The sequence below is a fragment of the Hyperoodon ampullatus genome, assembly GCF_949752795.1.
Source record: "Hyperoodon ampullatus genome assembly, chromosome: 1".
NCBI classification, from domain to species: domain Eukaryota; kingdom Metazoa; phylum Chordata; class Mammalia; order Artiodactyla; family Ziphiidae; genus Hyperoodon; species Hyperoodon ampullatus.
In genome coordinates, this window is record NC_136914.1 from 200,358,242 (window position 1) to 200,375,369 (window position 17,128).

General features: G+C 41.2%; 1 protein-coding gene across 1 annotated transcript in view; it reads left to right on the top strand.

Moving 5' to 3' along the window:
- Positions 1-887: 887 nt before the first annotated feature.
- Positions 888-17,128, top strand: part of ENTPD7 (ectonucleoside triphosphate diphosphohydrolase 7) — a gene marked incomplete at both ends in the record, with an annotated part of 36,300 nt that continues 20,059 nt past the window's right edge. Inside the window, 4 exons of the mRNA XM_079711896.1 lie at positions 888-964; positions 2,147-2,329; positions 16,190-16,395; positions 16,640-16,790. Coding sequence (XP_079568022.1) covers positions 888-964; positions 2,147-2,329; positions 16,190-16,395; positions 16,640-16,790 — 617 coding nt within the window. The remainder of the gene's footprint in view (positions 965-2,146; positions 2,330-16,189; positions 16,396-16,639; positions 16,791-17,128) is intronic.

Below are 17,128 nucleotides of genomic sequence, written 5' to 3' on the forward strand. Positions count from 1 at the left end.
CTCATGGGACAACACAGTGGATCCGGGGCATCTGGTTTGGGAGGCTGTAGGGAAGGTTTGTGGTGGGAGAACTGCCATTCTGCAGGGCAGGATTTGTGGACACAAAACCTCCGACTGGCTTTAGGCAAGGGATGCACTTGTGTCGCGAACACCCCGAGACCCACGCACCCGAGCCGCTCCGTCCTGAAAACGGCCGCAGAGAAAACAGCCAGCAGAGAACTCGCGCCACCGAGAGGGTAGCAGCCGCAATGCACCTGGGCGCCGCTCGGTACTGCTCACCTGTGAGCCACAGCCGGCCCCTCCAGGCGGAGCCCCGCACGACGCCCTTCCGGATTGGACGCGCTCGAAATCCCGGGGCGGGCATTAAGGCCTAGCGCTCTAGGGGACTGGCCACCCTGGCGGACCGACGTGCGGCCGACGGAGCTGGTTCGCTCGCGGCCCCTGCTGGGTGGAAGGCGGGCCCCTCTCCGCGGGTCCCCTGTCAGTCATTGGCTCCCTGCCGTTTCCTTGGGGACGTGGCGCCGCCGGCGGCCCAGGCCTCCTTCCGGCTCGGGTAGAGGCCGCTGGGAGCACCTCCGGACCTAGCAGAGCGGAGCTGAGGGAGCCGGCGGGCCACTCGACCCGTGAGTGTGAGCTCGGGAGGGCTGCGGGGCCGGGAGGGGCGGCGAGGGGAAGAGGGAACCCCCATCCCCGCCACCTGCGAACCGCGGGTTCCTCGAGGATGTCGCTGGCCCTCTAGAATACCCCGCTCCCAGGGAGCCCGGGTAGGGTCCACTGAGCCCCAGGAACAAGAGCATACGGATCTGGAGTGGGAGCCCGAGAGTGGGTGGACGCCATGAGCTTCTCGTGGTGGGGTATGGGGTCTAGTCTCGTGGGTACTGCTGGAGATGAGCCGGAACCCCAACCAGCCTTTCCAGGCTGCAGACTTCGGAGATGACTGGGACGAGGAGACCACCTTCTCAAGGCAAAAGGAAAAGGAGGTGACAGGCCTTGAGACCACTGAAGGGAATCCATGGCTAGGTAAGATTGCAGACTTTATCCTCAGCTGGGAGCTCAGTGGGGGGTGGCTGGGAGATTGTTACGAGTGAGGTTTGCTCTAGGGCTGCATCTGGACTTCGCAGCCTGGTCAGATGGATGCAGAGATCAAAGCTGCATTCTTTTGAAGGCAGATTCAACAATACCTTACATCCCAGAGCCCCCGGGGTGATAGAGTGAGTGCTCGCTCAGCTCTGGTAAGTGCTAGATTGTAATGTTCTTTCAAATTTCCACTTGAGTGAGGCTAGGCGCTCCTTGAGGAGGTTAAAAAAAACCAAAAACAAAACAAAACAAATTTTTTTAATGAACTTTGAAAACAGACCGAGGTCCTTCTGAATTACTATGGAAAGTGAACTTCACAGTTGAATATGCTTATCCATACATTATAACACTCTGAAGCTTTCAAAAAAGATTAATGTGGATCTGTGGAGCGACATGTACCAAATGAGACAGTTGTCAAATAGAGTAAGTGGAGAAAGATGCAGAACAGTAGGTATGGTGTAAAACCAAAGGAATGGAGATACACACACAGACACACACACAGATATATTACCTATATGGTATGTATTTATGCTTGTGTATACATAGAGTATCCCTGGGTAACAGTGGTTGCCTCTGAGAGGGAAATGATGGGGTTAAGGCACAAGACTTACTTTCCACTATATATCCTTTAAACTGTTTGATTTTTTTTATACTGTGTGCGTATGTTACCTATTAAAATATTTTTTTAAATCAATTGAATAAATTTTCTGACTATCCAGTGTTTTTGACAGCATTCTTGATGGGAATGTTACAAGTGCTCCGATTCTTCAGCGTTATGAGATTGCACAGGGAGACTGGTGATCTTTTCATTAACATGAAGTTGGTTCTTTGAACTGCATCCCAAAGTGCAGACTCTGAAAAAAGAGCAGAGAAGCCTTTTTTTATTTATATAGCAGAAGCTCCATGAACTATATATGTCCTTTTCTAAAATTCGAGACTAAATGAACATTTAGACTTCTGGGGGCATAAATTTTTTGCCTTTATCAGGAAGCGCTTTAATTCAGCTTAAAACCCATTTTTTAGCACTGGATTATAGAGACTTTTCTTACTAATGTTTGTCTCATTTCAGGATCAGTTTTTCCTACCTCTGCCCAGCCTCCTGGTACTTCACTGTGCCCACAGTGAGCCCATTTCCCCGGCAGCGGGTGGCATTCCTAGGACTCTTCTTCATATCCTGTCTCCTTTTACTTATGTTAATCATGGACTTTCGACATTGGGGTGCTTCATTACCACGAGACAGGCAATACGAAAGGTGAGTCAGCTTTACGTCGCTTCGATTGGCTTTGGTGTTGAAGTCATAGATATTTTGATAAGCTGTTTAACACACTACCACCTTTGACTCTTTTGGGGAATACCGCACTTTTATTAGTAAAACTGCATGCCACTTATTACATAAAGAAGATCTTAAGCCCCATTTCGGCAATGTTCAGTTTTGATTCAGGAATGCTGTTGCTGCATTTTAACCATGAAAGACATCTTTCTGTTTTTTTGTTTTAGTGGGCTGACTTGCTGGGTGCATAAATGTTTAGGATTGTTATGTACTCTTGATGAATTGACCCTTTTATCATTATTAAATGACTCTGTTTATCTTTGATTATATTCTTTGCTCTGAAATCTACTAGTCTGGTATTAAGATATCAATAGCAACTTCAGCTTTCTTGTGTTAGTGTTTGCATGATAGATGTTTTTCCATTCTTTTAGTTTTAGCCTATTTGTGTCTTTATGTTTAAAGTGAGCTTCTTGTAGGCAGAGTTTAGTTGAGTCTTTCTTCCTGCCCAATCTGACAATGTCTGCCTTTTATTTGGGCCGTGCAGACTATATACATTTATCAATTGTTTAGGTTTTAATTTGTCTTGCTATTTGTTTTTTGCTTGTCACATCTGTTCTTTGTTTGTCTTTCCTCTTTTTTTCCCTTCTTTTGAATTGAGTACATTTTTTATGATTCCATTTTAGCCCCTTTCTTGGCTTATTAGATATAACTCTGTTTTTATTTTTTCAGTGGTTGCTTTAGGGTTTAGAGTATACATCTTTAACTTATTACTTCAAGTAATATTATACCTCTTCACACACAGTGTAAGAACCTAACAACAGTGTACTTTCATTCCTCTCTTTCCCCTTGGCCTTGGTGCTATTGTTGTCATACCTTTTACTTCTACATATGTTATAAGCTCCACCATGTGTTATTACTTTTGCTTTAAGCATTCAATTATTTTTTAAAGAGATTTTTAAAAATAAGAAAAAAAGGCTTGTATATTTACCATTTCTAGGCCTCTTCATTCCTTTGTGTAGATTTCATATTTCCACCTGGTATCATTTTCCTTTTGCCTAAAGGTCTTCCTTTAACATTTCTAGTAGTGTGAGTCTGTGGTTGGTGAATTCTTTAAACTTTTATATGACTGGAAAAGTCTTTATTTTGTTTTCCCTTTAAAAGAAATGTTCACTGAGTATGGAACTCTAGGTTGATCATTTTTTTCTTTCATTACTTTACAGATGATGCTTCACTGTCTTCTGGCTTGTCTTAGGAGAAGTCAGCTGTCATTTTTATCTTTGTTCTCTCTGTGCATAATGTGTTACATAATGTGTCTTCCTCTGGCTGCTTTTAAGGTTTTCTCTTTATCACTGATTTTAAACAATTCGATTATGATGTGCCTTGGTGTAGTTTTCTTCATGACTCTTTTTTTTTTTTTTGCGGTATGCAGGCCTCTCACTGTTGTGGCCTCTCGCGTTGTGGAGCACAGGCTCCGAACGCGCAGGCTCAGTGGCCGTGGCTCATGGGCCCAGCCGCTTCGCGGCATGTGGGATCTTCCCGGACCGGGGCACGAACCCATGTCCCCTGCATCAGCAGGCAGACTCTCAACCACTGCGCCACCAGGGAAGCCCTCTTTTTTCTTTTTTTAAAGATTTTTTTAAAAAATAATTTTTATTTTTTTAAATTTATTTTATTTTTGGCTGTGTTGGGTCTTTGTTGCTGTTCACGGGCTTTCCTCTGGTTGTGGTGAGCAGGGGCTACTCTTCATTGGGGTGCACAGGCTTCTCATTGCAGTGGCTTGTCTTGTTGTGGAGCGTGGGCTCTAGGCTCGCGGGCTTCAGTAGTTGTGGCCTGTGGGCTCAGTAGTTGTGGCTTGCGGGCTCCAGAGTGCAGGCTCAGTAGTTGTGATACACAGGCTTAGTTGCTTCACGGCATGTGGGGTCTTCCTGGACCAGGGCTTAAACCCGTGTCCCTTACACTGGCAGGCAGATTCTTAACCACCGCGCTACCAGGGAAGCTCTAAAGATTTTTTTTTTTTTTTTTTTTTTTTTTTTTTTTGCGGTATGTGGGCCTCGCGCTGTTGCGGCCTCTCCCGTTGCGGAGCACAGGCTCTGGACGCGCAGGCTCAGCGGCCATGGCTCACGGGCCCAGCCGCTCCGCGGCATGTGGGATCTTCCCAGATCGGGGCACGAACCCGTGTCCCCTGCATCGGCAGGCGGGCTCTCAACCACTGCGCCACCAGGGAAGCCCTAAAGATTTTTTTGATGTGGGCCATTTTTAAAGTCTTTATTGAATTTGTTACAATATCGTTTATGTTTTATGTTTTGGTTTTTTGACCCTGAGGCATGTGGGATCTTAGCTCCCAGACCAGGAATCGAACCCGCACCCCCTGCATTGGAAGGCGAAGTCTTAGCCACTGGACCGCCAGGGAATTCCCTCTTCATGATTCTTATGTTTGTGATTTGTTGATTCTTGGATCTATGGATTGTAATTTTTAATCAAATTTGGAAAAATTTTAACCATTATTTCTTCAAATATTTTTCTATCCTCTCCCACTTTTCCTTTGGTGTCTCCAGTGACATACTGAACCGTGTGACATTTTCTCACAGCCCACTGATGCTCTATTCATTTCTTTTTTTTTTTTTCAGTCTTTTTTCTCTCTGTTTTTTCTGGATATTTTATTAATATATTGCCATGCCTTCCAGTTCATTAGTATTTTCTTCTGTAGAGTCTAATCTCCTGTTAGTTCAGTGAGAACTGAATACCTTTTTTCACAGAAAATATATTTGAATTATTTGATATAGTTTTAATGCCTTACCAGTTGCATAGAAGTTGCTGTTTTTTAAAGGTTAGTTTCTGATTAGGCTACAGAATGAAATGATGACGTGTGTTCATCATCTTCAACATGATTTTCTCTTTATTGCTTCCCAGAAAGTATCAGTTAGGAGGCTTTGGGCTGTAAGTAACAGTCATACCAACTTAAATAATAACAAAGTTTATTGGCTCACATAACAAGGAGTCCGGGGATAGAGGGACCACAAGTTCAACATTGGCTGTCAGGATGGGAGTCTCTGTCACAGTTGCCCATTTTGTCAGTTTACTAAATGGTTGCATAATAGCAGCCAGGGCTACCTGCATCCTCACTCATGTCCTGCAGGAGAGAAACGGGTCTTCCATGCTTTCTTATAAGAGTGAAGACCCTTCCTGGAAACCTCTATAACCCTTTCCTTGAATCATTTTTGGTCAGAATTGGGACACATACCTCCTCCCCTTAATATTTCTGTGTTGTTCTGTCCCCAGAATTTCTTATTTCCTATTCACTTTGGTCATTCATTCAACAAACACTTATTGAGCAGCCACTATGTGCTGGGTGATAGGAACTAGGGCATGGAGACTTGGTACTTTTTCTCAAGAAGTTTATATTTTCAAACTTTTCTCATCTAGCAACACTATTCCTTTGTATTTTTCTTTCTTCCTTTTCGAAGAGGGAACACTTGTTTAGATAGATAACTAGAGTTGTCAACAGTTGGTCTTAAGAAGCCTGTAGCTTTGGAAAACTGAGTCCATAATTTGAGTTTTTTAAATGGTTATTGAGATTTTCTTGACATACCTGAGCACAGTTTCTCACTGGAACATAGCATGGTCTAATTATGGAATTCTATGTAGGATAATATGGCTAGAGTAAAGACTACTAGGCAGTGAGTGGTGATCTATATAGCTGGAGAGGTAGATCAGGCTGGGCCTATTAAGCCATTTTAGGGGGTTTAGACTTTATCTTAAAGGCAGAGGGAAGACTTTGAAAGGCTTTGAAGAGTGATATGATCAGAAATGCTTTTTACAAAAAGGTCACTTTGATGGCATGGTGGAGAATGAATTGGAATTCTCCAGTAGAGAGATGATGGTGGCCTAGACTTGGGTGGCAGCAATGATAATGAAGAGAAGTAAATGCATTTGAGGGATACTGGGAGGTAGAGAGATCTGATAGTTCTTATCTACCACTAAACTCAGGTGGCCAGATTCAATAAATACTTATGCTGAATTAATTGAAACAAGTTAGCCACAGAGCTAAGGAACACACAGACTGTGCCTGTGTAATGATCTTAACAAAATCCTCACACCCTGTAATTCTCTGGCTGAGCAGCCAGCAGCCATATAGCCTAGAGCTCCTTGTTCTTTAATGAAACCATGTGTCCTTAAACTTCACTCATGGCTGCCTACATGAGTCATTTAGGACGCAAACATCTGTTGAGAGCTTGCTGTGTGTGTGACTGTGTGCTAGGCACTAGGGTACAAAGATGAATAAAACGTGGCCCCTGAACTCATGGAGTTAATCTAGTTAGAGAGGCAGATGTGAAGGAATAATTGTTTCCTGATGAGATAATAGTTTAACTATGTAGAATCAGGAATAAAGAATCAGGAACTGTACATAGTCAAGAATGAGGAATAAAGTTAAGAATCAGAAATTAATAAGAAGAGGCTTATGAGTAACCAAATTTGATATCACTGAGTTCATGTACTAAGAGCTTATGTACTATACTGATAAGAAAGGCTCTCACATAGAGGCTATTTACTTTTGTTTTACATACTGTTTTTTTGTTTGTTTGTTTGTTTTAATTTTTTATTTTATATTGGAGTGTAGTTTGTTAACAATGTTGTGTTAGTTTCAGGTGTACAGCAAAGCGATTCAGTTATACATATACATATATCTATTCTTTCTCAAATTCTTGCCCCATTTAGGTTGTTACATAATATTGAGCAGAGTTTCTTGTGCTATATAGTAGGTCCTTGTTGGTTATCCATTTTATTTATTTATTTATTTATTTAATTTATTTATTTTTGGCTGCGTTGGGTCTTTGTTGCTGCATGCGGACTTTCTCTAGTTGCAGGGAGCGAGGGCTACTCTTCGTTGCAGTGCGCGGGCTTCGCATTGTGGTGGCTTCTCTTGTTGTAGAGCACGGGCTCTAGGGCATGCAGGCTTCAGTAGTTGTGGCACACGGGCTCAGTAGTTGTGGCTCACAGGCTCTAGAGCGCAGGCTCAGTAGTTGTGGTGCACGGGCTTAGTTGCTCCGCAGCATGTGGGATCCTCCTGGACCAGGGCTCGAACCCGTGTCCCTCGCATTGGCAGGCGGATTCTTAACCACTGCGCCACCAGGGAAGTCCCTATCCATTTTAAATATAGTACTGTGTACATGTGCATACTGTTGTAATTAGCTTGCTTCTCTCTTGTCTCAGGACGCAGCAAATAATAGCAAGTTAGAATGGTGGTAGTGGGAAGGGTGTGAAGGTCATTAGATGCGGGCACACTGATGACAGTAATTAATAATGTACTGACATCTTGACAGTGAGGCAGGAGAGAAGAAATTTATTAAAAGTAGACTCAGGGGCTTCCCTGGTGGCGCAGTGGTTAAGAATCCACCTGCCAATGCAGGGGACGTGGGTTCGAGCCCAGGTCTGGGAAGATCCCACATGCTGCGGAGCAACTAAGCCCATGGGCCACAACTACTGAGCCTGAGCTCTAGAGCCTGCAAGCCACAACTACTGAGCCCGTGTGCCACAACTACTGAAGCCCACGCATCTAGAACCAGTGCTCCGCAACAAGACAAGCCACCACAGTGAGAAGCCTGTGCACCTCAACGAAGAGTAGGCCCTGCTCACCGCAACTAGAGAAAGCCCACGCTCAGCAGCGAAGACCCAACACAGCCAAAAAAAAAAAAAAAAGTAGACTCAATAACTCAGAATTTCTACAGACTGTTTCTGTAGTGCTAAACAGTTCTACACATTTTGTTAAAACTATTTTATTATACAGTCTAATTATTTGTGTTAACGATGACCTTAAGTCAGTGGTTTTCAACTTTATGTATCCGAATCACTTGGGGACCTTTAAAAAATGCAAATAACTGGACTTTTTCTCAAGGTGATTCTAATATGCAGCCTAAGTTGGGAGCCATTGCTATACAGTTTAGTTATATTTATCTGGGAACGAAGTATTGTGGTATAGGGGAAAGAGGATTGATTTTAGAGCTAATCAGCCCGTCATTCTCTAGTTGGGTTATCTCAGACAGGTGCTGTATTCTGGGATCTCATTTCTTTAAGTATAAAGTGGAGGTAAAATGCCTGCATTGTCTTGTCATTTGGATTAAAAAAGAAAAACACCTAGGACTGCCTGGTACATCACAGATATTAGTCTTATTAGTATTATTTGGAATAATCTTGATTTTTCTGTTCTCTAATTCTGTTTTGTGCCCTGCAAATATGCAATGAAGATAAGGGGAAGCATTATCTCCATTTAAATTTTTTCCTTCCAGAATTTCTCTTCTGTGGCAGCTGTTACTACTTAGGCACTGGTAAGCACTAGCTGATGATAAAATGATTAAACAAATAATTAGGAATTGTTGAAAACACCTAACACTCAAGTTCAACAGCTTATAAAAAATTAGGACAAGTGCTTGTGATTTTTATATTATATACATTGAATACAGTCATATTTTTTCCAACCTAAATTGTTCTTAATTCACATGATGAAATTATATCATTTTATATTGAAAAAATGTTTTAATTTGAATGTTTTCAGCCATTGGTGGAACCTAGCATATCACTTCTTTTTTTTTTTAATTTTTAAATTTTATTTTATTTATTTTTTATACAGCAGGTTCTTATTAGTTATCTATTTTATACATATTAGTGTATATATAGCATATCACTTCTGAGGTGATATGGCCCAGGATTTTAGAAGCCTGCATGGGGGTTTTCCCTCAGTAGTTTCAAAGCTGAAGAGCTGTTGTTTTACAAACATATACTCACATTGCTTCTGGAAGGAGAAAGCAGAAGGTTTGCATCAGAACTAGAATTTAGGAAAAGGTAAATTTACAGATTGATGGGTGTCAGTAAGGATAGACTCCAGAATTTTTTTTAACTTTATATTTCTAAAACAAACTTTATTTTTTAGAGCAGTTTTAGGTTCACAGCTAAACTGAGCAGAAGGACAGAGAGGTTTCCCATATACCTCTTGCCTTCCCCCCCAACACGCACAGCAAAGCTGTTTTTAAGAATAATTTTTGTTAGATGTGATTTAATCAACTATTTATCTAGCATGTGGCATATAAGATGTGCTCCAACAACTTCATCTTACTTAATTCATATTTTACACCCATTTATTCATTCATCTATTCACTTACTCAACAAACAGTCTACACTGTGGTATCCAATAGGGTAGCCACTACCCATAGAGGCTATTTAAATATAAATTAATTTAAATTAAATAAAATAAAAATTCAGTTCCTTATTTGTACTAGTCACATTTCGAGTGTTCACTGGCCACCTGTGGCTAGTAGCTATCCTATCAGACAGTTCAGAACTGGAATATTTCCATCATATCAGAAAGTTCTGCTGGAAAGTGCTAGTCCTGGATACTGGGTAAATTGTTAAAATTTATTAATAATTTTTAGTATAAGGGATACTTTTAGCATGTATTCATACATATTGTGCAAGACAAACAGTGAACTGTTCTTACTTAAATGTTCTGTATATTCAGTACATTTCTTTTTCACCTTAATGTTTAATATTGTTCACTTTTTGGTAACCCCACTACTGTCTTTATTAGTTGGGAAATTTTTGTCTGGTTGACTTATTGTCCTGAAGAATGTAGATATTGAAAGGTGGTGCCTTCATGTTCCTTTGCCATCTGGGAATAACTGTGAATGAGAGCTACTATGTCAGCAATCAGCTCAATACTGACCTTCCTTAAGAGTTTTAATTCTGTTTAAAGCAAGTGAAAAAGAGCCATTACTTATGGTTAGAATAAAAATGATAAACTGATATACAGATGAAGTTAAGGGTTCTTATGTACAGTGGAAAAATTCAGAGATTTTGCTGGTGAAATTGAAGACATTTATTTGCATTTATTCATTTATTCATTTACTTGTCCTTAATGGTGTTTATAATGTTTATAAGCAGAGCTTTAAATTATAAATGTTCCTGACTGCTCTGATTAATCTTGTTAGGAGATAAGTAGTAACCTTACAAGATGCTTTTCTGGGTATGTATTGCTATCATCAGTCATGCACAGCTACTTTGGCTATAATGTCATTATATTTGGTTTTGAGCCTTGAACAGAGTTGGGATATGATGACATTCATCAAAGAGGTGGTAGCTCCATGCTGATGGTGGACCACTTTAATGGACTTCTGGCATATTACTGAGTTCTTTTTGGACTCTAGAAGTGGTATAATTAGTGTTGATTTTGCGAGCTAGGTAATGGTTTGGTTAGTTATTGCTCTAATGCTGTTAATGTCTTGAGGATAATGGCAACGAAAAGCAATGTCTTCCAATTCTGCCTTGGGTGATGTATATGTGGGTATCTTTCTTTTCATTGACTCAGCAGTGACCAGAGGGAAATCATGTTTCTCAAATAGAGAGGATATATGTGTGTGAGGCGGGGGTAAGTACATGTGATGGGGAATCAGATCTCTCCTGGGATGGTGGATGTGAGGGATCCAAAGCTTTTGGAACTTTTCTCTTGGGCTTTTAGGTCTTCTTTAGGGGTTGACTTAGTGCAGTATCAGCAAAGCAGAAGGATCCAGCAATGCAAGTAATTAACCATGATGGCTAAGTCTGGGACTGCAAATCAGAAATGAAAATATCCGAGAAAGGACCAGTGATCCATCCGTGTTAGGAGCCTAGACAGAGGAAGACCTTCAGGTGGTTGAAAAGTGTAAGAAGCCTGATTAGGTCATAAGAGGTCAGAATTCCAGAACTTTCTGCGGCCTGAAGCAACTGATCAAGGATTCAAGTGGGAAATGTAATATAAATGTCATCTGGTCCTATCTTTCTCCCTTGTATTCTAGTGTCAGCTGACTTTTTTCTGCCAATGCACACATGGCGACTTCTAAGAGAAGAGAAAGCAAAGTTGAGTTGTACCCAGATGAGAGCTGTAAAGTTGCTTATCTTGACAGGAACCAAAGAGGATGACAGGATGCTTTGGAAAGCCATTGAGATTTTCTAAGGAGACCAGCTGATTTTGAATATAGCTATACATAGATGAATTATTAACAAACTAGCAGCTTCATATTGTGAGCTCTAGGCCCAAGCCAATCAGTATTGATTGATACGTATCAGAGAAATGTAAGGAACATTGTGCCTGTATTGAGGTATGCAGATAAGGTAATTACTCTTGAGAAGCTGAGAGTCTAAGTGGAGAGGTGGAGCAAACATATGAAAGAAGTCTTAGGGCTCATACTGAAATGTAAGCAAACTGCTTAAAGAGAATAATGACACTCCACATGTTAGAACAGAAGGAGGAGGCCTTTTTTAGATCATTACAAGAATCAGCTTGTTGAGGGGAGGCTTCTTGAGAACTGGGAAGCCATATCAAAGAAGGGAAAGGGGGAAGAATAGGTAGAGAAGCAAACGGATGTTAGAAAAAAGGTCGCGTTAGAGTAGTGGTTCTCAAAGTGCTTACTGACACTTGGGAGTCTCTGAGACCGTTTCAGGGAGTCTGTGAGGCCAAAACTATTTTGATGATAATACTAAGATGTTGTTTGCCCTTTTAAAAAATTGTGTTTAAAAACGCATAACACAATTTACCCATCTTAACCATTTTTTTTTTTTTTTTTTTTTTTGCGGTATGTGGGCCTCTCACTGTTGTGGCCTCTCCCGCCGCAGAGCACAGGCTCCGGACGCACAGGCTCAGCGGCCACGGCTCACGGGCCCAGCCGCTCCGCGGCACGCGGGGTCCCCCCGGACCGGGGCACGAACCCATGCCCCCTGCATCGGCAGGCGGACTCTCAACCACCGCGCCATCAGGGAAGCCCATCTTAACCATTTTTAAATGTATAGTTCAGTACTGTTAAGCATATTCACATGGCTGCAACCAATCTCCAGAACTTTTTCATCTTTCAAATCTGCAACTCTATACCCATTAGACAACAACCCCTCATTTTTCCCTGTCCCCAGCCCCTGGTAACCACTACTCCATTTTCTATTTCTATGAATTTGCTTACTTTACATACTTCTTATAAGTGGAATTATCTAGGGTTTGTCTTTTGTGACTGGCTTATTTCACTTATCATAATGTTCTCAAGGTTCACCCATGTTGTAGCATATGGCAGGATTTCCTTCTTTTTTTTAAGGCTGAATCATATTCCATTGTATGTATATACCTCATTTTGTTTATCCATTCATCTGTCATGGACATCTGAGTTGCTTCTACGTTTTGGCTATGGTGATATTATTTGCCTTTTTCACTGAGTTGACATTTACACTGATGATGCAAAAGCAATGGTGGGTAAAAGTGCTGGTGCCTTAGCACAAATCAAGATAGAGCACCAGGGGCTTCCCTGGTGGTGCAGTGGTTGAGAGTCCGCCTGCCGATGCGGGGGACACAGGTTCGTGCCCCGGTCCAGGAGGATCCCACGTGCCGCGGAGCGGCTGGGCCCGTAAGCCATGGCCGCTGAGCCTGCGCGTCTGGAGCCTGTGCTTCGCATCGGGAGAGGCCACAACAGTGAGAGGCCCACGTACTGCAAAAAAAAAAAAAAAAAAAAAAAGATAAGAGCACCAAACTATACTAGTAGTTATGGTAGTCTTCATTGTCACACAGTTGCAGTGGGAAGAAAAGTCTAATTCCACTTAAGAATATCTTTTTAATATTCTGTGTGACAAAATGGGAAATAGGAATTAAGCACTTCTGTTGCATACTCAGGTTGTCTCAAGGAAAAGCACTTAGGCAGTTTGAGTTGTGAGCTGAACACAGTCATGGAATACTATTTTTCACTTGAAAGAATAACTGTCAGAAAAACTGTAGATTTCAGATGTGGGTATTTCATAGACATTTTCTTGAAAATGAATGAAGTAAAAACCTGTCACTTTAAGGAAAATAACTGTCAGTATTTATTGCCAGTGATAAAATTTGAGCTTTTAAGTGAAAATTAGAAGTTTGGGAAATTTGTATCTGCCACTGTGAGTTTGATAGCTTCCCAATACTTAAAAGACTTTTCTGATAAAATTGGTAGTCATATTAATGAATGTGTGTGGTTTTTTGGTAGAATGAAATGTGTCAACATTAAGAAGATTTGCATAGCTCAGCGAACCAGTATTTTCCAGTATATGATGTGACAACATTACGCATGGGTAAAAGCAATTTAAAGTGAAAGATAGACCAGTGCATTTTAATGTAATAGTATGAAAAGTTCTTAGAGTTTAGATTCCACATTGCAACCAACCTTTAAGAAACTCCACTTGTCGAGTTTCAATGTAGTACCAATGATCTAAAAAGTACTCTTCCCTTTTCCAACAACATATCCGGGTGAAGCTTGATTTTCTTCATATACTTCAATCAAAACAACTTATCGTAACAGATTGAATACTGAAGCAAATATGAGAATCTAGTTATCTTCTATTAATCCAGACACTAAAGAGATTTGCAGAACTCTAAAACAATACCACTCTTCTAACTTTTTTGTTTTAGAAAATAGTTGTTTTTCATAAAATATGTTAATATGTAATGAGTTTGCTATTGTGTCAAAATAAGTAAATAAATATTTTAAAATATTCTGTTTTATTTTCTAACATGGTAAATATAGATAGATGTACCACAAAAGCTCTTTGGGGTCCAATAATTTTTTTAAGACTATAAAGGGGTCCTGAGCCCCCAAATTTTGAGAACCACTGTACTAGAAAAAGTTATTCATTAAGCAGGAGGGGACAGGATCCAGAATCTTGTCAAAGAGAAGTAGAAGGGGTGGTTTTCAGAGAAGGAAAGCAGATAAAGATCTGTGAAGCAGAAAGATTGCTGATGAGAAATGAAAAGTCACTTTGGGCTGCAGATGGATTATCTTGCCTATTTCTTTTCTATCTGTGGCACACAGATGTCTGCCCAGCTTTCCTGTGATAGAACTGAGCTGTTATGAGTTGATTGGTGGATTGTGAGCCCATTTCAGCCCATTCATTTGATTAGAATGGGAAAGTCTGTGGTGGAATGGAATCTTTAGGTCTGTAAACTTTCTCGTGTGTAACAGACTTCTACCATCTGCTTCACTTCCCACAACTCACTCTCATATCAGATCCAGAAAAAAGTTCTACCTGACCCTATCCTATGCAATAATTTACAGCATTGTAATGAAGCTCAAATATATGTTCTCCTCTTTTTAAAAAAATGCATTTAGTGTTATAGAATAGGAAAGGTACTCAGCTCTACTTTTTTGATTTCAGAACTGTTTCTATTTGGTCTTCTTTTCATCAAGTTTGCTTTTCTGTCCAAAATAAGGAACTTTGTAGTCTGTGTAGCAATGTGAAATCACCAGTAAACACAGGCTAGATTGTTCTGAGAGGTATGACACATGGCTTACTTTTCTGGATTTACTGTGAAGGGAATGTTACCTGCAATTCAAGGCCCCTCACTTGCATGGGCCCCTTTTGTATTTGTAATGTTGAATATTTTGTGTAAAAGAACCTTCCTCCCCCATTATATTAGTTTCAGGCTTCACAAAAGCTAGTTCTAAAGGGTTCTATGTAAGGGTCTTGGGGATCTGGGCGTTAGCTCTAAAGACAATGTTGGATGATAGGGCAGAAGGGAGTTTAGGTGTATTACTTGAAAAAATTCACAACATTATTTTCAGAATATTCATTCAATTATTAGCTCAACCTATGGTAATATTTATTCAAATTTAAAAGAATCTAGAAGGCAAAATTTTAGTCTGCCTACCATGCATTATATATTAGCATCAAGAAAGAGCTCTCCTTTTTTGAATAATAAGCTAAAAGCCATTCTCATTCTCACGGGGCTTCTCTTCAGGTGAAGCCTTTAAAGAGGAGTCATCAGTGACATTTGTACTTTTCAGGCCCTAACACTCTGAGGAAACTTTAATATTTGTTAAAGCCTCATCACTCAGGGCTTCCCTGGTGGTGCAGTGGTTGAGAGTCTGCCTGCTGATGCAGGGGACACGGGCTCGTGCCCTGGTCCGGGAAGATCCCACATGCCGCGCAGCGGCTGGGCCCGTCCGTGAGCCATGGCCGCTGAGCCTGCACGTCCGGAGCCTGTGCTCCGCAACGGGAGAGGCCACAACAGTGAGAGGCCCGTGTACCGCAAAAAAAAAAAAAAAAAAAAAAAAAAAGCCTCATCACTCAGAAGAAGGGTTTTACCAGCTTTTAGCCATCTTTTCTTTCTGGATATTTCAGCCCTTTTCTGCAGAGAGTCTTCTGCTATTTGTTCTCCCAATAGTTATGTAACAATAAGAGCAGAGGTAGCTGCACAGCACTGTGCTAACTGCTCAACATACATTGCCTCTCTGAGAGTAGAGACTCCTAACTACCCTCATTTCACAGATGAGGGAACAGCTTGAGAGAAGTAATTTCCTGAAGGTCACAAAACATAGCAAGTGCTAGAGCTGAGACTCAAACCTTGGGGTTTTGGTGGTAACATCTTTACTTGTTCCGTCTTTCTGCTGTCAGCCAGATATCATTCCGCCATATTCTTCATGTTTATATACAGAAAGGATAGATAAATAGAAAAGAAATTATTAGAATTGCTTTAGTTATCTAGTGTGCATAGCAAACCACCCTCAAATTTAGTGGCTCAGTATTTACTCAGGCCTAGAAGCCCTTTAACGCTTAGTAAAAGATTTGCTACCCTGGCCAGTTTCAGAACTACCCCCAAACTTAGGGGAGTCTTTTGGTTACCTAATTTCAGTATAAACCAGCTGTTGCCTCATATACATCAGTAAATATGGTCAATATTGTTTCATTCCTTTGTTAGGATGTGTAGTCCCATGTGCCTGGCACATGTAGGCACTTAATGAAGACTCACGAACATGATGAATTAAGTGGTGGTGCTATTTGCTTAACACTAGTTTCTCTTTTTGCCCGGCTTAGGTATTTGGCTCGAGTAGGAGATCTTGAAGCTACTGACACTGAAGACCCAAATCTAAATTATGGACTTGTTGTGGACTGTGGCAGCAGTGGCTCTCGGATTTTTGTTTATTTCTGGCCAAGACATAATGGGAATCCTCATGACTTGTTGGACATCAAACAGATGAGAGACCGTAACAGCCAACCAGTGGTTAAAAAAATCAAGCCAGGTACTAAATGGAATATATTTCACTGTCAGTCTCTTTTATCTGCTACAGAAATGAGAGGACAGAAGAGAAGAGGGAGAAAGAAAGCTCCCCTTTTCTTCTGGAGGTTCTGGGTAATGGGAGGCATTCATTGCTGTCCTACTCTTATGAAATAAATGTTTAGGACCTTAAACAGAACCTTATGGGGTATCAGTCATCTGAGTCTATGTGATCTGCTCTTTAAAGAAAGTATTTTATCTTACTTAAGGAATCTCTGCAATGGCAGACACTCCAGAACATGCCAGCGATTACCTTCGTCCTCTGCTGAGCTTTGCTGCTGCTCATGTGCCTGTGAGGAAGCACAAGGAGACCCCCCTTTACATCCTCTGCACAGCAGGCATGAGGCTTCTCTCTGAGAGGTGAGATGCAGGAGAGTGGGTGGCCCAAGAGTTGAAAGTGCAGTTTCATACATTATTCTCTGTGGTTCCCTGGTCTGAAGGCAGGATGTGGGTACAGCACACAGAGTTGACAGGTGGCACTAAAAGACTTCTTGCTCAAAATAGAGCAGAGCCAGTCCTACACCCCGTTATTCCACAATCAGTTGATCACACCTCCATGTCATTTGCTTCTTTGGGATCAATATCTATTTGAGATGGCTGTAATGACTCTTAATTTTGATTGAGGGTTGGGAGCAGTGGTGATGTAATACATTTGGATCATGAGGCACCTAGAAGGGGAGCATAATTTCAGAAGGGTA